Here is a 26,420-nt window from a genome sequence, read left to right on the forward strand (position 1 = left end):
TGTTTCTACTTAGTAGCTGAATTGGAGGATGATGTAGTATAAACAGTTTCTGGTAAGGTTGGTTATAGTCATCATTCATTGCATCGTTTGTTGACTTACTCATTAGAAAATGTATCCATAAAGTTTTCCCACATATATGCACAAGAAGTAAAATTTCCAAACATTGTCTTTTTATTTCTTTAATATTTTCCCAATTTCAAGGTACAGATCACAGTGTCTTTACTTTGCTGAATCACATACAAGAAGCAAATCTATTTTTAAAACTTCTTTGGGTTGAGAACATGTGAAAGCTTCACTTTCCTTTCACTTCTTAATTTTCCTAATAGTTAGGAAACTTCAGTCTTTTTTTGAAAAAAAAAAGTGTCTGGCAAGTTATAGCTCCTCTAAGCCTTGAACATGTTTCCCATAAATTCTATTAACTTTCACTCCATGCAATGACTATTAACACCTGCAAAAAAAAATTCTCCCTCTTGGTTTATTAGATATTAACTCATTTGTTTGAAAAAAAAAACTAAACTTTTTTGCGTGTATAGTGATATAGGTCAAAATAAATATTGGTGTTACCCTTTTTAAGCAACTTGATGTTTTTCAGTTTTGAAAAACAAATTAAAGATGCAGGATAAATTATTCACTCTAAAGTAGTCTTTACTCAATAAAAGAATTTACCCTAGATTCCTTTAGCTAATTAGATCACCTAGTAATATTTAAAATACTACTCAGTTTACGAAAATTGGATTTATCTTTAGCATATGAAAAGTGTACTTTGCTTCAAGTTAATATCTGTGTAGACACCTGGTAGGTGGATAGAGATAGTTATCTATCTCACATTTATCATAGCAATATCTCACTTGAAACCTATTAAAACAGCACATTTCTGCTTTGTCATGTGCTATTTTTCTGGTAGCACCTACTTGTAGTGTGTCGTATGTTATTGTGATAAGGATATAAACCAATAAAAGTAATATCTAGAAATGAGTCTTGCTGTGTTGCTTTGAAAAGATAACTTTCTTGCCAAGGAACAATTACTCCAAGAAATGTCACATCCTGCAGGAGGATTTGGAATCATGAGTAGTTTAATCTGTGAATTTAATTAGTTCCTTTTAAAACCCTCCTAGTGGTAAGTTACTAGGACAAAAAGAAAAACTGATAAATAAACATTTAATTTTAGGTGTGGACTTTTTTTTTTAAACCAAACTTCTCTCTCCTGCTTGCCTTTAAGTTTGACTTAATGTTAACCTCAGGAAAATTAAAAAGATGAGATGTCTAATCATTTCAGATTGCTTTAAAGTAGATCTTAAGAAATATTGATAAATAAACATTTAATTTAGGTGTGGATTTTTTTAAACCAATCTCCATCTCTGTTTACCCTTAAGTTGAACTCAGTGTTAGCTTGGGGAAGAGGGAGAAGGCTTACAAAATGTCTTATCATTTCAGGTTGTTTTGAAATAGACCTTAAGAAATAATGGTAAATAAATATTTATTTTGGGTGTGAATACTTATTTTTAAATCAAATTTCTCCCCCATCCCCTGTTTACCCTTTAAATCTGACTCCATATCAGCCTCAGGGGAAAAAAAAAAGCAAAAAGGACTTGACATAATGACTTACCATTGCAGGTTGTTTTAAAAAATAGATCTTATATTTTGTATGAACTATTTGTCTAAAGTTACTAGAATTAAATAGTTTGATTCCAGGGAGAGTACATTATTGATTCAATTCAATAAACATTAAGCTCCTAAGTTCTAGTTGATTAATATTTGGACTCTCAATATATCAAAATAATTACAAAGATACACATTTTAGTAGTTATGAAAAATTAACTATGAGTCTATATTAACATATGACACAAAATCAATACATATGAATATCATGGGTGGTGATTTTGTTATTCTCTCATCCTCACTCTGATTGTTCTTTCCTACAACTGGTTCAAATAACAAATCCATGATGTAGGTGCACTATTTGAATAGGTGCTGCATGTTTCCACTGGGCAATTGTAGCTTTGACTAGTGGGAATACTTCCTGGTTTCATTATTCATGCCAGTCCCACCCCCCCCGCCCCCACTTGCCTCAGGACTGGAGGCAGGAAGAGAGGAGGGAGGAGGAGTTTGTTACATATTGCACATGCTCAGTGCAGGTGGGAGGGATGCGTGGTGCACATGCTCAGTGGGAGCGGAAGGAAGTGGAGGAGTATGTACATGCGCAGCTCGGATGTCGCGCCCTTTTCTCAGGAGGTGCAGCAGTAGACCTCGTGAACCGTGCCCCGTTCGAGGGCGGCCCTTTTCTGTGTTTCATGTGAATAATCCCTGTGCGCTTCTCTGCCCCCACAGATGTTCGCCAAGGATTCTGTTACACGTCCCTGGCCAATGGACGCTGCAACAACCAGCTTCCCCAGCAGCTCACCAAGACCCAGTGCTGCTGCGATGTGGGCCGCTGCTGGGCCCCGGGGCCTGCGACAGCCCCGGAGATGTGCCCCATCCGGGCCACAGGTAGGCTTTCTTCTGGCTGTCTGCTCTGAGTCCGTTAAAAAAAAAAACACCGGAAAGAAAGATCTAGAATGGCAAGGAAATAAAACATCTGTGCTAACTTCTGCGGAAATCCAGGGGAACCGACTACAGCCCTAAAGAGAGTGGGCGCTGTTGTTAGTTACTTTTTAGGTAATTAATCCATGTACAGGACCGTGAGAGTCCTCCTTCTGAGGGGGTCCAAGCGGCCTTTCATTTTTAGTGATTTTTGTTGGCTTTACTTTCTCCCACAAATTTTTAGAAAGCCAGTACAGTGGAACCTCTTCCCTTGGGAACATTTGGGGTAATAAGCCACACCCCAGTAGAGAATGGGAGGTAGCCTTCTTCCCCCTTTTATTCAATACTAGGCAGGTCTTTTTAGTGGAGTGCAATTTGGATCTCTGAAGGAGATCAAGAAATTGGAAAGGAATTCAGAGAAGACCATTATGAAAGGTGAGCATTTGTGAATAAGGACACTGAAAAAAGATTGGATTTATAAGGGTTATTTAACCTTAAATAGGAAAGGGTACATTAATATTGATCTTGAAGACCACAAATGAGTATCCTGTAGAGGTGGACTATTTGTTATTTATTGTTTCTGGTTAGAAAAGATCATATCAAATTGAGCCCAAATTTGACAAAAGGGTTTATTGAAGAACAGAACTGCTGTATATGAAAACAGGTTACCAAGAGAGACCATTAAAACTTCGTTTCTATAGATCTTTAAAAAGAGGATAATTTTGTCATGTGCCAATGGTTGGTTTAAGGGTCAGCCTACCTGAAGGCAAGGGAGATGGATATATGTGTGCCACCTGGGCAACATTCTACCCTATCAAATATTATGGTTGCAGTGCAGGTTCAGCTTCTATGGTGAAAATATTCCATTCATCACATCTCCCCACACCCAGTCCAACCCTGCCTTTTCTATCATGACTAAATTCTCCTATATCAGACTTTTTAAAAAAAATTATAACACTTTCCATCTCCTAGACTTGATTGAGACTTAGCTTTTTCTAACTGAAACCATTCCTCTCAGTTTCCTCCAGTTGTGGACGCTCCTCCTTCTCGTCTGATTCACTGCGAGAGGAAAAAGGGGGTTAGCCCAGCTATTCCATTGCCCCCAGTAACACTTCTGGACCATCATTGTTCTTCTGTCACTCAGCAGCATGTCTTTTTGAAGACCGTGCCATCTTAACAACATCCTTAAACCACTATTATTGTCTGGGCTCCAGGATATTTTCTTACCTCCTTCAATGACTTCAGCATCTAGTTAACATTTTTCTCTTCAGTGATTTCACCGTCCAAGTTGATTCCTTTTCTAACATCCTGGGTTTATATCTCTTCCACTTCAATTTTCATCACTATCTGAATGTCCCTCTGGTAGTATCTCAAACCTCATCTCCACTTCATTTTAGTCACTCATTGGCATAACCTTAGACTTAGTCATGCTTTGAAAGTACTCTACCTCAAAGATCTTAGATTCCTAGCTTTCTGACTATACTTCCCTTACCTTCTGTTTCTTCTCCTTCAAACTCATTGAATCTACTCTTTGTAATCATTGTGAATCTTTCCTATTATTAAAATTCATCAGTCATTATCTGGATATAGTTATCTCACTAGCCAACTTGGATCCCATGGTCAATTCAGAGTTGCTTTTGCTATTGTCATAGAATCCCAATCCCCCTTAATTCTTTTAGTCTACCAACCTTGTTAATCCTCAACACTGAGCCACCCCCACTATTCACTTTTATCTGTTCTTGCCCTTTTCTTTCACTGCCATGAAGTAGTTTGCAGTTTCTCTGTCTACTTCCTCACCCAGTTAAAGTCCAGTTTCCTTACCAGTACACCACTGAAACTGCTTTTTCAAAGGACACCCATGATCTCATAAACCAAAGACGTTTTTTAAAATTTTATTTTATTTTGAACTTAAGAAACAAAACAAGCATTTCCTTAACACAGTAGAATAGAAAAAAGAGGATTGCAAATGAAACTATAAATCTATTGTGTACAACTTACTATTCCCTTTAAATATATAATACCAAAGGTCTTTTCTAAGTAATTATCTGTCTGAAATATTTGGCCCTGTTTATCACCTTCTTCTTGATAGATGTGTCCTAAATTGATATCTATGACATTGTGTTTTTCTTTCTACCTTTTTGTCCATTCAATCTTTGTCTCCTACCATGACTTCTCTTCTTTGTCTCATATCCTAAATGTAGATATACTCCAAATTCTGTCCTCATTCTTCTCTTATTCCATTCTATCTACTCTCACAGTTTAAGCTACCATCTCTATTTGTACAGTTCCCAAATCTATATCTCTAGCCCTCACTTCATTCTAAGGTTCAATACTTGCATTTCCAAAGTCCTCCCCTGGAGGGTAGCTGGCATCTCAGAGTCAATGTGTTTCCAAAACCAAAGTCAAGATCTTTCCGCCTAAACCAGCCTTTTATCTTGATATCTGTTTTTAATGATGCCACTATCATTTTCTTAGTAATCCAGACTTGAAACATCAGTCATCCTTAAAACTTCCTTCTCTTATCCCCAGTGCATCGAATTAAATCCTTTTATTTCTACTTCTGCAGTATCACTTATTCATCCTCTCCTTTCTTGTGCCTTCCACCCTAGTACAGGACCTATTACCTCCTGTCTAGATTATAACTACCTTCTACTTGGTCTCCCTACCTTTCTGTCTTTTCCTCCTCAAATCTGATCTACACCCTACTGTCAGGTTAATTTTCCTAAAGTACAGCTATGATCACAATTTCCTTTTGTTTGAAATCCTTTAATAGAGATCCAGCTCCTTGGCTTGGCATTCAAGATCCTTCCTAACCTGGCGTTAACCTATCTTTCTAGACTTATAAATCAGCCAATCAGCAAGCACTTATTAAATGCTTACTGTGTGCTAGGCAATGAGCTGTGCTCTGGAGATACAAATACAAAGAATGAAACAATCCTAACTCTTAAGAGCTTATGTTTTCTTGTTATCATACGCTTTTCTTTCTGGCTAACATGCTATCCCTCTCTAATTTCCAGCTATTGGAATCCAACTCATCCTTCAAGATCTAGTTCAGAAATCATGTCATTCATGAAATATATCCTGATTACTGAAACTAGGAATGTTGTCTTCTGAATGTCTAAAGTTCTTTGTACCACTCTTATAGCATTTATCTCTTTTTTAATTCTTTTTTTGAATTTATTTATTATATTTAGTTTTCAGCATTGATTTTCACAAAAGTTTGAATTACGAATTTTTTTCCCCATTTCTACCCTCCCACCACTCCAAGATGGCATATATTCTGGTTGCCCCTTTCCCCAGTTAGCCCTCCCATCTGTCACCCCACTCCCCTCCCATCCCCCTTTCCCTTCTTCTCTTGTAGGGCAAGATAAGTTTCTGTGCCCCATCGCCTGAGTATCTTATTTCCTAGTTGCATGAAAAAACTTTTGTTGTTGTTGTTGTTTTTGAACATCTGTTTTTAAAACTTTGAGTTCCAAATTCTCTCCCCTCTTCCCTCCTCACCCACCCTCCCTAAGAAGGCAAGCAATTCAACGTAGGCCACATGCATATCATTATGTAAAACCCTTCCACAATACTCATGTTGTGAAAGATTAACTATGTTTTGCTCCTTCCTAACCTATCCCCCTTTTCTGAATTTTCTCCCTTGACCCTGTCCTTTTTCGAAAGTGTTTGTTTTTGATTACCTCCTCCCCCCGTCTGCCCTCCCTTCTATCATCCCCACCTTTTTTTCCTTCTTCCTCCTTCTTTCCTGTGGGGTAAGATAGCCAGTTGAGTGTGTATGGTATTCCTTCCTCCGGTCAAATCCGACGAGAACAAGATTTACTCATTCCCCCTCACCTGCCCCCTCTTCCCTTCCTACAGAACCACTTTTTCTTGCCACTTTTATGTGAGATAATTTACCCCATTCTATCTCTCCCTTTCTCCCTCTCTCAATATATTCCTCTCTTATCCCTTAAATTGATTTTATTTTTTTAGATATCATCCCTTCATATTCAACTCACTCTGTGCCCTTTGTGTGTGTGTGTGTGTGTGTGTGTGTGTATACATATATATATATTTATATATACCTACATATATACATACATAGACACACTTATGTATATATATATACGTATACACACATACACATATATATATATGCATATTCCTTTCAACTACTATGATATTGAGGTCTCATGAATCATACACATCATCTTTCTATGTAGGAATGTAAACAAAACAGTTCAACTTTAGTAAGTCCCTTATGATTTCTCTTTCTTGTTTACCTTTTCATGCTTCTCTTGATTCTTGTGTTTGAAAGTCAGATTTTCTATTCAGCTCTGGTCTTTTCACTGAGAAAGCTTGAAGTCCTCTATTTTATTGAAAATCCATATTTTGCCTTGGAGCATGATACTCAGTTTTGCTGGGTAGGTGATTCTTGGTTTTAATCCTAGCTCCATTGACCTCCGGAATATCATATTCCAAGCCCTTCGGTCCCTTAATGTGGAAGCTGCCAGATCCTGTGTTATTCTGATTGTTTTTCCACAATATTCAAATTGTTTCTTTCTAGCTGCTTGCAATATTTTCTCCTTGATCTGGGAGCTCTGGAATTTGGCAACAATGTTCCTAGGAGTTTTCTTTTTGGGATGTATTTGAGGAGGCAATCTGTGGATTCTTTCAATTTCTATTTTACCCTCTGGCTCTAGAATATCAGGGCAGTTCTCCTTGATAATTTCTTGAAAGATGATATCTAGGCTCTTTCTTTGATCATGGCTTTCAGGTAGTCCAATAATTTTTAAATTATCTCTTCTGGATCTGTTTTATAGGTCAGTGGTTTTTCCAATGAGATATTTGACATTGTCTTCCATTTTTTCATTCCTTTGGTTCTGTTTTATAATATCTTGATTTCTCATCAAGTCACTAGCTTCTACTTGCTCCAATCTAATTTTTAAGGTAATATTTTCTTCCGTGGTCTTTTGGACCTCCTTTTCCATTTGGCTAATTCTGCCTTTCAAGGCATTCTTCTCCTCATTGGCTTTTTGGAGCTCTTTTGCCATTTGAGTTAGTCTATTTTTTGAAGTGTTTTTTTCTTCAATATTTTTTTCAGTATTTTTTTGGGTCTCCTTTAGCAAGTCATTGACTTGTTTTTCATGATTTTCTTGCATCATTCTCATTTCTCTTCCCAATTTTTCCTCTACTTCTCTTACGTGCTTTTCCAACTCCTTTTTGAGCTCTTCCATGGCTTGAGACCAGTTCATGTTTTTCTTGGAGGCTTTTGGTGTAGGCTCTTGCACTTTGTTGACTTCTTCTGGCTGTATGTTTTGGTCTTCTTTGTCACCAAAGAAAGATTCCAAAGTCTGAGACTGAATCTGGGTGTGTTTTCGCTGCCTGGCCATGTTCCCAGCTAACTTACTTGACCCTTGAGTTTTTCGTCGGGGTATGACTGCTTGTAGAGCAAAGATCACTTTGTTCCAATCCAAGCTTGAGGGGATGCGCCGTTGATTTCAGAGCTATTTCTATACAGCTAGCTCTGCCATACCAGCACTCCTCCTTCCTCAAGAACCACCAACCCGGACCTGAAGCAAATCTTCAGCAGGCTCTGCACTCATCCGCCACTTAATTCCTCCCACCACATGGGCCTGGGGCTGGAAGTAACTGCAGCTGTAGTTCTGTAGCTGCACCTCCCCCGCTGCCCCTGGGGCGGTGGCTGAACCCCAAACTCTGTCCCCCACAGCTTTTCCCACTAAACTTCTCTGTTGTCTTTAGTGTTTGTGGGTTGAGAAGTCTGGTAACTGCCACAGCTCACTGATTCAGGGTGCTAGGGCCTATCCTGCCCGGCTCCTGGTCTGGTTGGCCCTGCTGCCTCCCACGCTGAGCTCTGCTCCCCTCCACTCCATGTGCCATAGACCTAATCCTTCGACCATCCAGGCTGTCCTGGGCTGGATCCCTGCTTCCCTCTGCTATTTTGTGGGTTCTGCAGTTCTAGAATTTGTTCAGAGCCATTCTTTATAGGTTTTTGGAAGGACGTGGTGGGGAGCTCATGCAAGTCCCTGCTTTCTAGCTGCCATCTTGGCTCCAGCCTCGGAAGTCTTAGCTATAGCATTTATCTCTTGCTGCCTTGTCACAGAACAAGGCTGCCTCTTCTAGTGCCATAATCTGAAGAGGTAGAAGGGATTTTATAGGCTATTGTCTAACCCAGGGGTGGGGAACCTTTGGCCTTGAGGCCACATAAGGCCTTCTAGGTCCTTAGGTACAGCCTTTTGACTGAGTCCAAGCTTTACAGAACAAATCCTTTTATTGCGGGGGTTTGTTCTGTGAAGTTTGGATTCAGTCAGAGGGCCACACTTGAGGACCTAGAGGGCCACATGTGGCCTTGGAGCCGTAGGTTCCCCACTCCTGGTAGAGGAACCAGCTATCTTCTGAAGCAGCCTATTTTTCTTTTGATTGCTCAAATCTTGGGAAGTTTTCCTTATGTCAAATGTGCCTAAATGTGCCTCTTTGCAATTTCCCCTCACTGTTCCTAGTTCTACCCTCTGAGGTCAAATAGAATAAACCTATTGTCTTCTAGTACATTCTCTTCAAATACTTGAAGATACTTATCATGATCCCCCCAAATTTTCCCTTCAGGCTAAATATCTTCTGTTCTTTTAATAGCTCTTCACATGCCCATGATTTCAAGGCTTTTCACTTTCCTGGTTGTACTCTTTTGGATGCTCTCTAGTTTATAAATAGCCTTCCCAAAAGTGGTGTCTAGACCTAAGCATAATACTCCAAATATGATCTGGTCATCACTACAACTTCTAAACAGTGTCTCTCTCTAGGCCTGGACTTAGGATTGCATTAGCTTTTTTTGCCTCTATAGAATATTATTGATCTGTATTGCGCTTGTAATCTACTTTACATTTATCTTCATCGAATTTCATCTTTTTTTATTTGACTTGATGTTCTAATAAGTCTTTGAGTCTGTCATCTGTGGGAGCTGTCCCTTGTAGCAAATTTGGTTTTTGTAGCATCTCAGCTTTTATTCAAATCATTGATAAAAACTCCATTGGAGACCTCTTTCCAAGTTGATATTGAACCATTATATCTCCTGACAGATGATAACTTTCTTGGAGACAAGATCGACCTTTTTTATTTTTTAATTCCTTCCCTGTTCCTAGCACATTACCTTGAACATAATAGGTGCTCAGTTGATATGTGTTGAACTAATGATGGTCTCTATAAGTCTCCTCTACCTTTATGATTCTAGAGTCAAAGATGGTACTTAGGTACCCTCATGTAAGTTTGTATCCTATAAAATGGATCTGGACCAAGGAATTTTAAAGTAACAAGTGAATGTGAGGTTAGAAGAATCTCTCTTTATAACAATGCCATGTATTTGATTCAAATAAAAAAATTTTATTTGTGGCCATCAACTGTACTACTTACAGAATTGTAGTTCTTTATTGCAAATTGCACACCTGCACATGGATTTTAAAATAAAATTTCTGTTTATTGCTGAGAATTATATATGGAAATTAAAAGAGTGATAAAAACATTTACTGTATTTCAATATCTAGCATGTCATATGTGTTGCCAGATTCTTTTTTGTGCCTAATAGTATGGCCCAAGAGTTAATTGGTTACGTATAGAAACTACATTAAGTCCTTCAGTACACTAAAGTGCTTTTTTAAGAAAAAAATGTAGTGAGTTTCTACTTTGGCAAGTCACTGCTTTAGAAGTTTTGAGACTTACACTGCTAGGACATGGCTTAGTCACTGTTTTATAATACTGCAAAAATTAGCTTAGAAATTGTAAGTGTTAAGGCTATGCTTAGAGCTTAAGTAGTCTGTAGTTAAGAGAAAATCAATGCAATATTCTAGAAGATCAGGAAGTATGAGGATCAGATAGTTTTGGGTCCACTGAACTTTGGAATTTCTAGATATATTGATGATAGAGGAAAAAGATTTAATGGACCAGCATCTAGGAGAATTTTGGGGGTAGGTGGAAGCTCTCCAGAAATGATGTGTTTCACCACAACAAAAATGGCACAAGGTTGCTTAAAATAAACATTTAAAAGGTTGTAGTTTTTACTTTAAAAAGATGTGTAGTATTGTTGCGAAACAACAGTGTGTCTCTAGGTTGGTGAGTGGGAGAAGCAGAGATTCAGACTGACACAAGTCCTGCTAGAATAATTGGGAAGAATTTGATAATGTGTCCCAAATAACTTTATAATGAAGTACTACATTAACTCAGACAGAGAAGACAGTAGAGGGAAACAACAAAAAAGCATGTTTACTCTTAAGTGTTTTTTTAGAAATAGATGCATTTTTTTTAAATGGGAGAATAGTATCAAGTGATAGAATTGTCATTTATTTCACGCACTTGTGGGAAACAGGATAACTGGTAGGACAGGGTGCTGCCAGGTCATAGATTATATAGTTAGGAGAGTGTTATAATTAAATGCAAGCATAGTACGAGCAGTGTTCTGATGTAATGGAAATAGCATTCGACTCTGGTTTAAATCCTTGCTCCAGTATTTTCTAGCTGTGTAATGATAGGAAAATCATGTCACCGAATTTGTTTCCTAATCTACAAAACAGGGATTATAATCCCTCACAGGGTTCATAGTACTAGAGATTTAGAACTGAAAGAAACTTCAAAAGTCATTTAGTCCAACCTCCTCATTCAACATCTGAGGAAATTTGGGACCAGAAAATTTAAGTGACTCAGTAACAGAGCTAAAGTTCAAATCTAGGTCCTTTTACTCCAGATCCAACACTTTCCACTGTGCCTCATTGAAAAAGAAGCTTTTGCAAACCTTAAATTGCCATATAAATGTGGGTTACTATTTTCTTAACCAGGCAACATAAAGTGCTACAGAATCCCCATGGGAAGAAATTCCAGATATAAAATAAAACTGTGGTAATAGGGCTTCATGCTACAGACCACCTGACCTGGATAATAAAACTGGCCTGGGAATGTTAAATGAGATTGGAAAAGCCGCCAAATTAGGCCAGGTAGTAATAATGAGGGACAACATAAGAACATCATAATTATCTACCCATAAACTGGCAGGATTCCCTATGGGGATGTAACGAGGAACGTTTTTGGATAAGACAAATGACTGCTTCTTAGAAGAAGTCAAATTAGAGTCCACAAGGAAAGGAAATAGCTTGGGTTTGTTCCTGAGTAGTGGACAGGAACTGGTGTAGGAAGTATCTGTGGGTGAACCACTGTGTGGTAGTGATTATAGTGTGATTAAGTACAAAATCCTGGCAAGAAAGGAAAAACCAACAGAAATCCACCACATGGTTCCTCCGTTATAAGAGAGGGAACTATGACAAAATGTAGGCATTATTTAGCAGGAAAATGGGAAGAAATAGTTTTTTTTAAAAAAAAAAAACAACACCCAAAGTGAATAACCCACAGGGAGCCTGGAAACTATTTAAAAACACCTTTTGGAAGCCCAATAAAACATGTGCCAGAGATTTCAAAAGGCCAGGTGCTCCAAGGAAAACCCAGCCATAGCTAATTTGTAGACTGCCTGATTTAATAGAATAGGTACGCTTGTGGGGTAAGTCAGGTGCAAACAAGAAATCAGATAAGCCAAAAAAACCTGGAAAGGGCTGCAAAACTCATAATGAACTACTCTTTAAAGTCCTCAAACGCAGGATGTAAGCTGGAGAATTAGTGAGGCTGCTTGATCATCGTGATGAAAAGATTTACCTGGAGATGACACAGATAGCAGAGACTCCCTCATCCTGAGGAAGATGTTAGGAAGGGGTCCACTCCCAAGTTCTCTTTTGAAGCCACTAGTTCTGAGTTCTTTGAACACAAAACAGTAACCTGCATGAGAGGTAGACAATGGAGTACAGTGGGGAAAAAAGTTGGACTTGAAGTTAAAGGAGCTGGATTCAAGTCCACACTCTGCCGTTGACTGAGAAAGTTATTTAAATTCTCTGGGTCTCAGTTTCTTCATCTATAAAATGAAGGATGTTGGAACTCTAAGAACCCTTATGACTTTATTGATACTGTAATGCTTTTATGATCCTAAACCCTCAGCATGTACTAGAACTAGTAATTTATAGATTAAGTGTAAGATAATCACAAGTATTAGTTATCATCATAAGAGTTTTGTGGCAATTCAAAGGTAAAAAATATGAAACTGCAGGCCAAAATGTGGAACCTCATCATAATTACCCTCTGTTGCAGAGTATTGGCTGATAGAGCTCCCATCTTTAAGAAGGGGAGGATATCTCAATCAGGAAACACCAGTCATGGGTTTGGAAAATATCTCAGTGAACAACTAGGGCAGCATCCCTCACAGTGTACAGGGAAGGCCCTTTTCCTCCTGCACCATCTCGTAGGCTAGATAAAACAAGGTTCAGAGAAGTACAGCAAGGACTAAATAGGTATCTGTTGTTTTGTTTTTGTTTTTTAACATCCCACAATCTAAGAATGTTTTTAACATTTTAAAATACAATAAATATTTAAAAATGTAAAATCCATTCTTCCGCTTTCTGGCCAGCTGACTCCTGGGCTAGAGCACTGGACTAATTTTTATCCCCCAACTGGCCCTTTGATTTCTTTTTGTATAGACATCTTCCAGTGAAGGAACTCTAACAGTAAAATAGGCACCTATTCAGCAAAGTATAATCTTAGAGAATTGCCTGGAGCACTGAGAGGTTAAGTGATTTGCTCAGGAATGCAAAGTATGTCAGAAGCAAGACTTGAACCCATCTTTTTATCCACCATGCCTTGCCACCTCTAAGCAAATAACATGAAATTCAGTAGTAAATTAGGACTGGTACATTGTGGTAAAAATTGTGAGTTAGTTATTGCTTGATGGTATAAAGAAATTACTTATCTTGCTTTTTGACTTTCTGTGTTTTCCCTGATATTTCTAAGTATTCTCATAATGGATTTTGACCAGGATATGTTTAGGCAAATGGGCCATATGTTTTAGGGTGTGATTATGCAAATAATCTATTTCCATATACAGTCTTGGAAATTTGCTTTTAGTTGTCACTGATAATTCTAAGGATACCAAAGTCCACAGCCCCACCCAGTCACAATTCTTGCACTTTAACAAGATGCCATGTATCTTATTTTCCTACAATAGCCATTTCATATAATTGCCCTCAATTCACCATACCTAAAAATGTCTGTATCGTCACCCAATTCCTCTCCCTTTCTACTTTGAAGGAGAACTTCTCCTTTCTCTCTTTGACTGTGGTCCCATCCTCTTCTGTCCTCTTTCAGGTCCTTGGTCCATTAGTTCTCCTATTTCTTTCTTGCAGCTTCAGTCTCCCCTTGTACTGCTGCTTCGTCTTCTACAAATAAGTTCTCTTATCTCTCTTAAAACAAACCTTTTCTTCATCCTACTTCCCCTTTGGAGGTAGCTTTAATTTATTTTCTCAGGAAATATCTAGAATGAGAAATTTGCATTTGCTTTCTCCACTAACTTATCTCTTATTCATTTTTTTTGAGGGGGGAAGGTAGGGTAATTGGGGTTAAGTGACTTGCCCAAGGTCACACAGCTAGTAAGTGTGTCAAATGTCTGAGGCCAGATTTGAACTCAAGTCCTCCTGACTCCAGGGCTGGTGTTCTACTTGCTGCACCACCTAGCTGTCCCTCTTTTACTCATTCTTGAACCCTCTAGTTTCTGAATCCTCCACTTGACTGAAATCATCTTTTCAAAGATTACTTATGATCCCTGAATAACCAAATACACTAGCCCAAGGATGGGGAACCTGCAGTCTCAAAGCCACCTGTGGCTCTCTAGGTCCTCAAGTGCAGCCCTTCAACTGAATCCAAACTTCAGAGAACAAATCCCCTTAATAAAAGGATTTGTTCTGTAAAACTTGAACTCAATCAAAAGGCCACACCCAAGGACCTAGAAGGCCACAGGTTCCTGACCCTTGCACTAGCCTTTCCTAAGTGTTTATATCCTTTGACTTCTTTAAAGCTTATGGTGTTATTCACCACCTTCTCCTTCTTGGAATTCTCTCTTTCCTTAGCTTTGGGGGAGGTAGTTATGTAATCATTTCCCTCTCTCTTTCTCTGTCTCTTTCTCCAGTTTCTCTTTCATTTCTTACCGCCCCCCCCCCCCACCACACACATAGGTTGCCCCAAGGCTCGACTGTCCTTTGCTCTTATCTATCTCTATGTGCTCCTTTGGCAACTTATTATCTTGGCTTCAAGTATTCCCTTTATAGTACGACTGTCAAATCTGTATTATTAGCTCTCTCCCAGTGTATTAGTATGCATTTCTAGCAGCTTCCTGAATAGGCTTCCATCTGCAAGTATTGCTGGTGCATCAATATGCCTCTAAAATGAAATCCAAGACCTTTCTTCCATCCTTCAAACCAGCTCCTTGTGACTTCCTATTTCTGTTGATGACACTAGTATTTTTCCAGTCACCTAGGCTTCAGAGACATTCTTTTTCCTGCTGTTATGCTTTCCTCCATATCCAGTAAGTCCCCTTGATTCTGCCTCTACAGTGTATCTCATATTTAGCCATTCTCTTCCATTCTAGCTGCCATTACCATAGTCCAAGCCCTCATTATTTATTGCCTAGGCTATCGTAATAGCCTCCTGAAGGATGAGACTGTTTCCCACTCACTTTCCTTCTTTTTGACTTACAGTCTCAAGAAATTCATTTTCCTAACAGAGCCCTTACTATGTCACTTCTTATAAAAAGTTTCTTGTTGCCTACAACTTTCCAGCTTTATCTTGTGCTAGTCCCCTTCGTGTATCTTGTGCTTCAGTAAAACTTGACTACTTACTGCTCCCTGAATACAATTGTTATCTGTGCTTTCTCTTATGAGAGCATTCCCTCTAACTAGATTTCTCTCCCTCCACTGCTTCTTCTTTAAGGTCTAGCTCAAATGTCACCTCTAAAATAAAGCTCTTCCTGATTCCTTTCCAACCTGGAAGTGATATTTTCCTCCACTGCACTCTCATAAATGTCTTCACTGAACTATAGCCTACTTTATAGGATAGTTATGTATGCATGCATGCCTTATCTTCCATACTATACTGTAAACTTCTTGAAGACAATAGTGCCTGCCTTACTCTGCTTTGTATTCTTTTTGTGACCAGCATTTCTTTGTATGTCATAGACATGCAGCAAATTTTTCTTTTAATGAAATTGAAAGAAATAGCTTTTAAAAATCTGTAAATAATAAACATATAATATTGCTTATTTTCCCCCACAGCCTGAGTTTAACCCTGATATTTTTTTTTCAGAGGAGTTCCACAGGCTTTGCACCCTACCTGGGTTAGTTCCTGGAAGACCTGATATTCCTTTGCCTCCTGGTGTCTTCCCTCCCAGTGGTCCAGTTCCTCCTGGTGTCCCTGTGCCACCTGGCATCTATCCACCAATCCCTAGACCACCACTCCCAGAGCCTTATCCATCTCGGGAACCATCACGTAAGAATTGAATTAGCATTTGATAATTTTCCTCGTATTTTACTGGGTTCTTTATACCTATTCATGCTACTTAATTTTTGCTTTGTTTATATACAAGTTTAGCAAGTGAACTTGAAATCATTATCTGGACAACTTGCCATTAAATGGAGAGTTAAGATATTTATAGGGTGCACATTTTATATAGAGAACATGGTAGAGGTGTAAAATCAGTCTTTGTAGAATGTTATACCAGGCAAGTTTGATCTGGTAAATGTCATCCATCTGCTGACTCTATCGGCTTGAAAGTGGTAATAATATGTTATCAGTTTTGATCTGGCAGCCTAAGGAGTAGAGAGGCATGCTCCACCACCTGTATGTGCCCCACAGGGCAGAAGTGACTTTGGAAGGCTGGAGTGGAAGCATGAAGTATCTTCTACTTAGTCATTTATGTTCTCAACGGGTCTGATATACTGGTATGACTAATGTATGCATGTATATAGGAAAGAGTAACTTTTTTGGATGTAACTGCTTGCATATTTTTTGCTGTTTAGCATAAATACAGTAAGTAATGTTTATGTTTAGCATTGTTTTGCCAAACGCTAACCTTCATCAAAAAATTCTTATAGGGGTGTTGCCAGTTAATATCAGTACTGATTACTGCCAAGTGTACCGAGGTCTCTGCCTCAATGGGCACTGTATTCCCACCCCTGGGAGCTACCGCTGTGAGTGCAACAAAGGATTCCAGCTGGACATTCGTGGAGAATGCATTGGTACGTGATTTGGGGCTGTTTCCATAAGTGCTATAGGAATAGTGAGCTCTATTCTCTGTCTATCATTGATTTTTTCAGGGAGATGGTAATCAGCACAGCATAGGACTGTCCTTGTTTGATCCAAAAGCAGCCTCAGTTAGCAGTGTCAAACTCAAATAGAAATTGGGGTCACTAATCCATAAATAAGGATTCCTGAAGGCTACATATTGACTTAGTTTTAAAATGTAATATTATCACTGTTTTGTAGTGTTTTATTTATTTTGTTACTATTTCCCAACTACATTTTAATCTGGTTTAGGCCACACTCAAGAGTGTTGTAGGCCACGTGTGACCCGTAGGCCACCTATTTGACACCTCTGTTGGATCATATAGCTAGATTTGTAGACATGGTGGGTGTGAATGGCATGGGTAGGAACTAACTTGGTAATCTTTTAAGTTTATGACAGTCTTGGGTTCCTGCTACAACATTTTCTTCTTATTTTAAAGCACCAAATGTTCTTAAAAAGAGCTGGTTATGTACCAGCCACACTGATAAAGGTAGAGAGGGATAAAATGGCCAGATGTCCCAATAGGGTATATTCTGGGTTGTCCTGCACCTAGTTTATCAGATTGCAATAGACACTTTAGGATTCTTTGTTACAGTTTCTCCTTTCTTTTCCAAAAACCTTTTTGCATTGATTTTTTTTCCATGGAGAATATTTATTTGTTTCTAGTGGTTATCTTTTTTTAACTCACAACTAGTCCATTAGCTTATTTTAATTTGATTCAGCATTTTTTCCCTCTTATCATCCTTTTGTCTGAATCACCTTTTATTACCTTCTTCCCTCTCCTCCCCCCCACCTCCACACACTCCTTGGGTCCCTTTTAAGGCCTCCAGGCACCTTAATACTGAGCCATTATATTTGACAAATGTATGAAAATAATTCTTCCATTGAGTTGAATATAATTCAAAGAAATCCAATTAAACAAGCTTTTATTAAGCACACACAGGCATTTATTAACCACTGAGAGGCAGTGTGATGACACAGAGGGCTGGCCTTATACTAAGCAGACTTGGGTTCAAGCCCCATGTCTGACACATCTTGGCTGTGTAACACTGGGCAAATCTCTTATCCTCTTAGTGCTCTGGGCAATTCTCTATGACCGTAAGTTGCAGAGAAGGTAGTGACTTAGATTGGTAGAAATTTCCTCACCTAAGAGTTCCGTCTACCAAAAAAATCACAGACTCATTTCCTTTCATTGTCCCTTACTATGTGCTAGGCACTGTACAAGGCCCTGTGGACACAAAAACAGAAAAACAAAACAAAAATCCCTTGCTTTCCAGGCGTTTATACATATGAAGCCAGATCAGTTAGGTTGTGAGAGGGAGGTCCTTAAAATCTAATATAGAACCATAAACATCCTAAAATATTTGATCAGGAAAAATCTGATTGGTTGTCCAGTCAACTATCCCAGAGGAAAAGTGATTTATGGATGGTCACATAATTAGTGGCATAGCAAGGACGAGAATGAGGCCTCCTGATTTTCCAGGTCGGGCAAGTGTGTTGTTCTTTCCTTGGTGGGTAGGGAGGGACTGAGACCTTCTTATTTGATTCAGAAGACTTGTGCTTATTTGTGGGCCGTAAGATTGTAGCCACTTTCATAGCGGCTTGTGGCTGTGATTGATGACTTTGGGCTGTCAAGTAAACAGGACTCACTAAGACTCTAAGAAACTTCTTTCAGGCTCTCCTTACTACTGTACACCTGAAAGACATACTCCTGTTTGAAACAAGCTTGGTGTAAGGAAAAATTTTCTAATAAGGAAAATGTGTGGTGCGAGTGGATACAACCTAGGATGGAGAGTCAGAAAGATCTGAATTTAAATGCAGTCTCAGACATTTACTAGCTGTGGGACCTTAGGCAAGTCATTTAACCTCTATTTGCCTCTGTTTCCTCATTCAAAAATGAAGATTGATGATAATAACCCTTAGGGTTGTTTTAAGCATTAAATGAAATATTACACATATATAAAGTACTTTGTAAACATTAAAACGTTAAATAAATTCAGCTATTAATAACAATTACAGATCTCCAAAAGAGAGCTGCCTCAAGATAGTAACCTTTGCTAGACATTTTCAAGCAAAGGCTGGACAACCATTTGTCTGGTGTGTTATGGTAGGTAGATGGATGCTGAGGTCCCTTTTAGACCTGAGATTCTGTGATTGTGTGAATCACTTGTTTATTACATGCACTCTTCACTAGTGAAAGTATAGAATTCATTTTTTTGTCGTTTTGTCTAGCTTTATTCGTGATTCCAATTTAGAACACTTTACCCAAAACATGGCTTATTTCTGTCCTACTACCTGTTTTCCAAATCTTTTATAAATAGCATTTATAGAGAGATATTCTCTTTGGCTTGGTTAGGGATTAAAACTGAAACAAAAACTATTTCAATTGTCATCTACTTAATTTATTAAAGTTGGTAACAAAAAGGTAAATACCATTAATAGAATCAGTTTTATTACTAATTAGAAGAATACTGCCAAGAAGCATCCAATGATGATGATAAGAATAGCTATGTTTGCAAAATGCTTTACAGATGACATTTCATTTGGGCTTCATAATAACTTCATAATAACACTATGAAGTAGGCGCTATTATATCCCCACTTTACAAATGAGTAAACTGAGGCTAATAGGCTAAATGACTCACGTAGGATTGCATAGTTACTAAGTATCTAAAGCAGGTTTCAAACTTGGATGTTTCTAACTTAAAGGTGAGTGGTTTGTTTTGTTGTTGTTTTTTTGTACTGAACCACCTAGATGCCGAAAAATCTTCCTTATTCCAGGTAGTTTTATCTGCTCTATTTTTGTATCAATGATTTATACAGGAAAAAAGCAAAAAACAATACTTGGTGGTTTCTGTTTCTGCTCAATTTCTTGATTAAGGGTCCATCTCCTTCAGCTGTGACAGAAAGAGCATTGGACAGGGAGGAAGAAGAACCTGACTTCTAATTCGGATTCAGTCAATAACTAGCAGTGGGACCTTTGGGCAAATTTTCTAACTTACCTAGGCCTCAATTAAATCTTTTGTGAGATGAGAGAATTTAGACTTTGGGGATTAACAACAATAAAAATAGCATTTATATGGTGCTTTGAGATTTGCAAAGGGCTTTATGTGTATTTTATTTTATCTCACCCTAACATTCTGGTATAGAGCTAAAATTCTAGGGGAATATAAGGCTAATGGTATACTGAGATTTGTGGTAGGTGTTTATTGGGGGTATAAACTATATTGTAGATAAATTCTTCCCTTTAAAAATGACCTCTATAGCCTTGCTAATGCTGTTTATAGAACTCAAGGTGGGAAATCCCAAAGTAGCTATATTTCTATTTCCTAGACTCAAAAGGTATAACTAATATTCTAACTCCCTGGTTACTTAAAGAATGTCAGGATATTGTCATATTCAACTCATGCAGGTCAGCATCTAGTCTAAATCCAGTATAGAAAACCTGTCTATTTGCCCTGATGATTGTGCTACCACATCTTTAAGGTTTTTCTCTGAAAAAATTGCAGGAAGAGAGTACCCTCTCTTATCTGCACAAGTAAATCTGTTCACTTGAGTAGGGTGTCAGTCATGTGCAAAATGAGAAAGAAAAAGCCATCCTTTTTTACATAATTATCTGCATTTATGAATATACAAGGTAGTTTAGGAGGAAGGATACTAGCAGCTGGGGAGAAGCAGAGGATCAAGAAAGGACTCATGGTGCCTAAGCTGCATCTTTTCTTCTTATTCATTTTTTTTTATTTAGTATTTCCCCCTAGTTATACATAAAACAGTTTTCAACATTTGTTTTTAAAACTTTGACTTCCAAATTCTCTCCTTTCCTCCTTCCCCACCCCCTCTTATTGAGAAAGCAATCAATTTGATATGTGTAGTCATGCAAAACATTTCCATAATAGTCATGTTGTGAAAGAAAACATAGACCAAAGTGGTGGGGGAACCTCAAACACAATAAAGAAAGTAACAAAAGTATGCTTCAGTCTGTACACAGATATTATCAGTTCTTTCTCTGGGGGATGGATAGCATTTTCATCATAAGTCCTTCAGAGTTGTCTTGGATCATTGTATTGCTGAGAATAGCTAAGTCATTCACAGCTGATCATCTCACAGTGTTGCTGTTAGTTTGTACACAGTACACTTCACTTTGCATCAGCTCATGTAAGTCTTTCCAGGTTTTTCTGAGAGCAGCCTCCTCATCATTTCTTATAGTACAACAATATTCCATCATAATCACATACCACAGTTTGTTCAGCCATTCCGCAATTGGTTGGTGGGCATCCCCTGAACTTCTAATTCTTTGCCCCCAGAAAAGAGCTGCTATAAATATTTTTGTCATATGGGTCCTTTTTCTTGAAAAAGCCATTCTTAAAACATGTTAGATGTTTTATAGGTTTTTTTCATTATTTTTTAAATTAAGATTTTTACTTTTTAGTTTACAACACTCAGTTCTGCATGATTTTGAGTTCCAGATTTCCTTCCCCCACTTCCCCAAGATGACATGGAATCCGATATATCTTCTACCTATAACTTCGCATTAAATTTATTTACACAATAGTCAAGTTGTAAAGAAGAATTATGACCAATGGCATGAATCATGAGAAAGAAGAAACAAAACCAAAAAAAAAACCCAAAACAAAAGAGAAAAAAAAGGAGAGCAAACAGTTTGCCTCAATCTGCATTCAGACTCCATAGTTCTTTTTCTGGATGTAGATAGCCCTCTCCATCATTAGTCCTTTGGAGTTGTCTTTGAACCTTTTATTGCTGAGAAGAACTAAGTCTATCAAGGTTAGTCATCACAGAATCCATATATCTGTGGTTGTGTACAATGTTCTCCTAGTTCTGCTCCATTCACTCAGCATTATATCGTGTAGGTTTTTCCAGGTTATTATGAAGTCCGTATCTTCACCATTTCTTATAGCACAATAGTATTCCATTACCTTCATATACCACAACTTTGTTCAGCCATTCCCCAGTTGATGGGCATCTCTTTCATTTCCAGTTCTTTGCTACTACAAAAAGAGACGCTATAAATACTTTTTTACATATGGGTCCTTTTCCCACTTGTGTGATCTCTTTGGGATACAACCCTAGAAGTGGTATCGCTGAGTCAAAGGGTATGAACATTTTTATAACCCTTTGAGCATAGTTCCAAATTGCTCTCCAGAGTGGCTGGATCCGTTCACAACTCCACCAGCAATGTAACAGTGTTCCAATTTTCCCACATCCTCTCCAGCATTTATCATTTTCCTATTTTGTCATTTTAGCCAATCTGAGAGGAGAGATGTGGTACCTAAGAGTTGTTTTGATTTGCATTTCTCTAATCAGTAGTGATTTCTAGCATTTTATCACGTGCCTATAGATATCTTTAATTTCTTCCTCTGAAAACTGCCTGTTCGTATCCTTTGACCATTTCTCAATTGGGGAATGACTTGTATTCCTATAAATTTGGCTCAGTTCCCTGTATATTTTAGAGATGAGGCCTTTATCAGAGACACTAGTTCTAAAGATTTTCTCCCAATTTTCTGCTTCCCTCTTAATCTTTGTTGTATTGGCTTTTTTTAATACAAAGACTTTTTGGGAATTATCCATTGCAGTGGAATGCAGCTTGGTAGACTTTGGTGTGAAAAGATGTTTGCATTTAGCAGTCCCTATTTTATTTACTTTCGAAAAATGGTTGGCAGCCAACCCAAATCTGTTTACAAAGGGAGCAGAACTGGTAAAGTTCAGGTTCGTGTTTGGATTCAGCCCCAGCAAACTGATTCTGTAGTCATGCCAGGCAACTTTAACATAATCAAAATTATCCATTTTGCGTTTTGTAATGCTCTCTGTCTCTTGTTGTGTCACGAATTCTTTGCTTTCCCATAAATCTGATAGGTAAACTATTCCTTACTCTCCCAAATTGCTTATAAATGTGGTGTTTTGCACCTCTAGTAAAATTCTACTCTGAGGCCTCGTGTCAAGTAAAGTCAATAAGTATTTCTTAATATGTGCCAGTCACTGTACTAAATTCTAGGGATACAAATACAAGCAAAACGATGCCTCATCATGGAAAATCAATTACCCCAATTATTTCAAAGCCTCTCTTAAAAGAAGATAATCTTTACCATGGCCTGAAAACCTAAAAGACTTGTGAGTATAGGCCCAATGATGGACTATATGTCTATAATGGCCTCATAAGGTTTTCAGAAGCTTCTCACGAGATTGTCCCCAAGAAATTGAAGTGTTGAGCCATAGACACACCTAAAGACTTCCTATATTTTTGCAGTTGTATCCTCATTACCTCTAGAATTACCACAGTAGGTGGAAGTGAGAGGCCCATGTTGTATCATGGATAAAGATCTGATATCAGTGTCAACCAGACCTATGTTCAAGGCCTTTCAAAACCACATACTGGCTTTGTGATCCCAGACAGGTTTCGGAACCCTTATAGGAGCATAAATTATAAAGAAACTACAAATATGCATTGATTAGAGGGAGTTCCCTCATCTGGGAATTCCTTATATCAGTGAAATCATAGGTCCAATTCCTATCCCTCACATAGTGACTGGTACTTATTAGGGGCTTAACAAATGCTTATTCACTGATTGATGATAGAAGAGTTATGGGTATTGCTTAAGGGAATTCCATACCAATCAAATAACAGAAGTAAGTCATTTTACACATAGAGGAAAAAACCCAACTATTAAAATCCTTGCTTCCGGATGTAGTGGTGCACACCTGTAATGCCTGCTCCTGAGGAGGCTGAGGCTGGTGAGTTGCTTGAGTTCATAATTTTGAGCTGCGGTAGGGCTAAAGCTGTGTGGCTGTCCACACTAAGTCATGAGCTCCTGGGAATGAAGGGCCACTAAGCTACCTAAGGAGGGGCAAACCAGTCCAGGTTGGAAAAATGGAGCATGGTATTCTGATCAGTATTGGAATCAGGCCTGTGAGTGATCACATTACTTCTAGCCTTGGCAAGACAGAGATTCAGTCTCAGAAAACAAAACAAAACAGAACAGAACAATTCTTGCAGCCACATTGTTGTCAACTAATTTCCTACCAACAATTTACTGTTTGTGTTTTACAGATGTTGATGAGTGTGAGAAGAATCCTTGTATAGGTGGAGAATGTGTCAATACTCAAGGATCCTACATATGCCAATGTCGAGTTGGATATCAGAGCACATTGACAAGGACTGAATGTCGAGGTAAAATGAAGTGTTTCATAGATGGAAGTTACGATTTAGCATGGAGTGAAAATACTTATTTCTCCCTAACAAATTTAAACTATTTTCCAACTTTCCAACCCCCCTCCCTTTAGCATCAATACATATTTAATATGTCTTCTTTTGAGGGAAAATATCATGCTCCTTACTATTGATCCTAAACTACTGTTGCCTATAATCAACTTCTGAACTAGAGATTTGGGTATGGAAGAAGCCAATTAGACCTTCCTAAAATTGGGAAATTCAGTAAAGATACAGGTTTTTACTGAGCTGTCATTAAAAAATACCTTAAAGTGAATAATTGATGTTGAAATGGCTACCCCTGATTAAATTCCCAAAGAGACTCTGTTCTCCTCCAGATAACAGAAAGGCTACCATGCCACACACCTAGAAAGACCTACAAATATAAATATAAATAATATAAAATAAAAAAGAAAATAATCATTTGATGAAAATTTTAAAGCGAGAAAGAGTAGTTTGCATTTTTTTTTTACAATCTTCACCTTGTAACAAGAGAAAACAGTTTTTGCTTTCACTTGAAAAACATCTGAAATGTCACTTATATCACTTCCCTATGGCTATTGTCCTATTTCAGGTTCTCAATAGTTTTTGCTTGGATTACTGCAGTAGCCTACTTGTTAACCTCCTTGCCTCCAGTCTCTCCCCATGCTATTTCATACTAAACTCTGCTGCCAAATTAGACTTTCTAAAGCACAGCTCTTATCTCATCACTTCCTTATTCAAAAATCTTCAATGTCTCCCTATTCTGAATTAAATCCAAATTCCTTTGTCTGGCATTCAAGGTCCTCCATAATCTGGCCGCAAAATACCTTTCCAGCCTCACTCCCACTGATTGCTTACAAGTATTGTTATATGTTCCAGTTAAAGTAGACCACTCTTTGTCTTCCCCGCACACCTTGTGCTTTGCTGCCTCTGTTACTTGGCTTATCTGCCTGGAATGCCTTTCCTCATCCATCCATCTAATTTCTGACTAGCAAAATTCTACCCATCCTTGAAGGCCCAATGCAAATGCTACTTTTGCCGTAAAGATTGCTAAGGAAAACAAATTCCCACAAATACAGCAACCAGCTATGATTCCAGAGAGCTGAGGATAAACTATGTTACCTACATTCTGACAGAGATGGTGGTTAACATTCTAACAAATACCCTTAACTAATTAGAAATGATATACTGGAACAGATGGGACATTTGTTTTATTAAGCTTAGAATCTTTTTTAATGTTCTGTTAAAAATAAACAGTGTGAGCATCATTGGGGTTCTAGGCTTTGTGTTATATCAGAGAATAAGATGCTATCTATGCAAAGCTGTCTTTTATATTTGTTAATAAACTGCAAAAGAAGAGAGGGTGAGAACATTTTCAGTCCAGAGAATGACCAGTAGCAGCAAAGTAGTAGGTTTTTCTCATTACTCCTTTGTAGTAACTCTTAGAAGGCTTTAGGGAGTGGTACCCTCCTCAATAGATAGTGTAAGAATTATCCTGGTCTGAGTAGTAGCATGAACACTTAGATATTTGGATGGGAGAAGCAGACAAGGGAAATCCAAAGCTTCTGTGCTTAGCTACAGAGGAAGTCTTAAGGGAAGAAAAGAAGAGGACAGAAAAGTAGAAATATAGGAGTACAGAACTTTGAAAGGCAAGTTAAATTTCAGACTCATGAATTAGTAGGGGTCCAGGGAGGGTTTTGAATATTCAATGATGGGAAAATAATTATGAGTTTAGCATTTTGTTATTATTAGGATGGAGAAAAGTGAACGAATTCAACAAATGGAAATATCCACAATGAATGTATTGGAAGTTTTATCAAAGAAAGAGATTTAAACTTATTTCACCACCTGTGATGAAAGAAGCAGAATATTTTATGACCTATTGGAAGTGAGCTATAAAAATGAACTGAGGTAGTAATGAAGTAATGGTAGCTAATTGAAAATAACTTATTTAGAGATGAAGGGGAAAATTAGTCCAGGTGTTTAAAATGGGAAATATACAAAGGAGAGATTAATAAAATTGAAACCAAGAAAACTATTGAATTAATAAATAAAACAAAGAGCTGGTTTTATGAAAAAACCAATAAAATTGATAAACCTTTGGCCAATTTGATTAAAAAAAAGAAAGAAGAAAATCAAATTACCAGTATCAAAAATGAAAAGGGTGAGGTCACCTCTAATGAAGAGGAAATCAAAACAATAATTAGGAATTATTTTGCCCAACTGTATGCCCATAAATTTGACAACCTTAGACATATGGATGAATATCTACAAAAACATAAACTGCCCAGGCTAACAGAAAAGGAAGTGAAATTTCTTAATAACCCCATCTCAGAAAAAGAAATTGAGCATGCCATCAATGAACTCCCTAGGAAAAAATCTCCAGGGCCAGATGGTTTTACATGTGAATTCTATCAAACATTTAAAGAACAACTAATTCCAATACTTTGTAGACTATTTGGGAAAATAGGAAGAAGGAGTCCTACCAAATTCTTTTTATGACACA

At 37.9% G+C, this 26,420-nt stretch overlaps 1 protein-coding gene across 1 annotated transcript in view; it reads left to right on the forward strand.

Moving 5' to 3' along the window:
- FBN1 (fibrillin 1) overlaps nucleotides 1–26,420 on the forward strand; it is a 311,665-nt gene that overhangs the window by 162,347 nt on the left and 122,898 nt on the right. Inside the window, exons 9-12 of the mRNA XM_036734672.1 lie at nucleotides 2,329–2,487; nucleotides 15,733–15,915; nucleotides 16,521–16,664; nucleotides 23,774–23,893. Of these exons, the coding sequence (XP_036590567.1) occupies nucleotides 2,329–2,487; nucleotides 15,733–15,915; nucleotides 16,521–16,664; nucleotides 23,774–23,893 (606 nt within the window). The remainder of the gene's footprint in view (nucleotides 1–2,328; nucleotides 2,488–15,732; nucleotides 15,916–16,520; nucleotides 16,665–23,773; nucleotides 23,894–26,420) is intronic.

This window comes from Trichosurus vulpecula, chromosome 8, assembly GCF_011100635.1.
Source record: "Trichosurus vulpecula isolate mTriVul1 chromosome 8, mTriVul1.pri, whole genome shotgun sequence".
In the NCBI taxonomy this organism is placed as follows: domain Eukaryota; kingdom Metazoa; phylum Chordata; class Mammalia; order Diprotodontia; family Phalangeridae; genus Trichosurus; species Trichosurus vulpecula.